The sequence below is a fragment of the Aphanomyces invadans genome (assembly GCF_000520115.1).
Source record: "Aphanomyces invadans strain NJM9701 unplaced genomic scaffold supercont1.27, whole genome shotgun sequence".
Lineage (NCBI taxonomy): Eukaryota > Oomycota > Saprolegniomycetes > Saprolegniales > Verrucalvaceae > Aphanomyces > Aphanomyces invadans.
The window spans coordinates 182,070-184,851 of NW_008580172.1; the positions used below are offsets into that span (position 1 = coordinate 182,070).

The window sequence follows — 2,782 nt, forward strand, 5'->3', positions numbered from 1 at the left end:
TGCATTGAGTGTGTAGTGAGAGGACGTCACTACTGACTGCGAAGTGAGGGAGGTAGCTTAATGAAGTCACTTTTGGATTTGTCATCGAGGTCGCCGTTGTGAACACGGCAAGCCGTCGGTTACGAACACCGGCGCAAGACAACAACAACCCACAACTTCGGCGTCCATGATGCCATACGGTGAGCATATTATGTAAATTTATATCGTCAACATGAGCTCGAAGGCGTCAGTGATAGTCCGTTGGAAACTCTGAGCTCAACCAAGATCGCCATTTGAGTCAAGACCCTCGCACAGGAGCAATATCGATGCGTGCAACGCCTTCACCACCACGACGACATTGCGACGAGTCCATTGGACGACGGACATAGTGGCCATGACCGACGGCTGATGGTGCAATCAACATATGCCGAGTTTTTAGCAAGTTAGAAGAACCAACACGTCATGCGAATCGAGGTCCTTCTCGGAGTAGATTTTAATGATGGGATGCGCAACTCGCAGTACCCCACAACGCCATTGCAACGGTGGTGTGCACGTGTGACTTTGGAGTGGTGGGGTCGATGGGACAAGCAGCCCTATAGCCAAGTAAACCTCACATCTTTTGGACAAAGCTAGCATGCGTGGGGGGCTTTGATGTTGAACCAGTGCTTGGGCTTCCCTGCAGCGGACGACAGTCAGTGCAGGCTATGGTCAGCAGCAGCCCACGAGGGCGACATCGTCACAACTGCTGGACAAAATGGTTTGAGCGCGAGGTGTTGGTGCAGTCCTTAAAAAAGCGTCCCCCACATTGTGGCGTGTGACGGGATATCAAGGAACACTTAATCGTGGGAGGCACCTCCGTAGTGAAGCTGGTTGGGCGTCCTGCGAAGCAAGTGGCGCTCCTCTTGCCCGATTTCAATGAAGCAAAAGGCTCTCGTCGTCTCACATTGACCCTGTCTGGCCGCGAAGTTGGCCATGCCCTTGGTGTACCTCGCCGCATGGGCATGGCAAAATCAGCCTATCGTCGTACGATGGTGACAAGAAAGGCAGGATGATCGAGCCAGGTTGTCGATGAGAAGCATTTCCCGACCCACCAGGCGAGTTTTCGGATGTTAGACACAACAAACGTGCCTTAACTACAGTGGAGGAAAGAAGTATAGGACATTTCGGTTTTCCAAAGCCACACATTCAAAAGGTCGTGCAATTGGATGGCATTGATATCTCAGTTCCATCTCGTTGAGTGAGATCATTCTGAATTTTCCGTGCTTGATTTCACACAATACATCAAGAGATATTTTATTTGAAACGGTAACCGGGCATGACAGGGTGGAAAAAGTATAGGACAAATGGACAAAATGGAAAAGTATGTAATATCAAGAACTAAAAATGCACTCAGTACTTGGTCTTGGATCCATGTAGCTTGATTACATCAATGCAGCGCCTTGGCATCGACGACAGCAGCTTCTCCAGCGTGCTTTCCTGGATTCGGGACCACTCAGTCTGAATCAGCTCGCCCTTCGACTTGAATTGACGTCCATTCCCATACACAGCTCGCGCGAGGATACCCCAAAGATTCTCGATGGGATTCAAGGCGTGGGAACGGGAGGGCCAGTCCATCACAGGAACATCATTGCTCTACAAAATGCCATGGTGTCTTTGGAGCGATGAATTGACGCCTTATCTTGCTGAAAAATGCAGTCGCGGCCAAACCAATGGTCAATCTCGGGGGTGTAGACTCTTGACGGCCCTCTAAAATAACAAGCTCAGTCTTCCCACCGGCTTGACGTCGAGAAAAGATCTCCTTTTCTTTTCTCAAGTCATGCCAGTAATATTGGAAACTGTCTGGGCCGTCCAAATTGAACCTTTTTTCGTCAGAAAAGACGCTTTTCGCCCATGCAGCTTCAGGCAACACGACCATTGACTCCGCCCAGCGTATGCGATCTTGCTTGTGCTGTTTCGTCAGGAGTGGGGTGCCACGACGCTTCGTAAATTGTAACAATGGGTTGTCTTGTAGGTACATACGAATGCACCGACCGAGGGTCGCAGGCAATTCGAGCTGGCATGCGAGCTCTCGCGAGCAGTATTTTCCAGTTAAGGTAGCACGGTTCATGCGACGGAGGTGGTTGGGAGTTAGTTTGCTTGGTCTCCTGGGCGCTTGGTCTTTCCGTAGGCATTTGGGTCCTTGAGGAGGTTTGTTATGACGTTTCGTAACCTTCCAGTCAACTGGTGGATCTCAGTTACTCGTTTGCCTTGAGATGCAAAGTATAGTATGGTGAGCTTGTCTTCCTCGTCGAGATGAGTTCCACGCGGCATGGTTGACGGAACGGCGTGGAGTTTACGTCGAGTATTATCTTTAGGCTTGTGTGTGGTGCGAGTTTCGCACTGTTTTGCGACTCGTATAGGTGAATGTCCTATACTTTCTTCCACTTGGTACTGTCGGTAATTTCAACAATGACGCGGAACCCGCGCGCGCCTACTTGGTTTTCAAAGCGGAAACTTGCATTTGATTCGTAAATTGTTTTCTTATTTGTCAGCCGATTTTCGCGATCATTCAGCCAATCATGGCGGAAAAACACAAACAAATCGTGATGCCCTAAACTTTTTTCCACCACTGTATCACCCACATGATCACATAGATACAGAGAACTACATGTGAACTGGTGCACAGTGGTACTGTTTGCTATATTAAAGTTTGTATGCTCTTCTGCCCGAGTGGGACAAAAATATATTAAATCTCATCATTTCAACATGAGTCTACATGAGGCTACGCTTGGTGATTGGTCGGATTTTAGCCACTCATCAGTTC

At 49.0% G+C, this 2,782-nt stretch overlaps 1 protein-coding gene across 1 annotated transcript; it reads right to left on the bottom strand.

The window, feature by feature from the left end:
* Nucleotides 1-2,106: 2,106 nt before the first annotated feature.
* On the bottom strand, nucleotides 2,107-2,289 carry H310_10597 (hypothetical protein; the record flags this gene model as incomplete). Its single annotated transcript, XM_008877027.1, has 2 exons — nucleotides 2,107-2,157; nucleotides 2,218-2,289. 2 exons carry the CDS (start codon nucleotides 2,287-2,289, stop codon nucleotides 2,107-2,109), a joined length of 123 nt encoding a protein of 40 aa, XP_008875249.1.
* Between the last annotated feature and the right edge of the window lie 493 nt (nucleotides 2,290-2,782).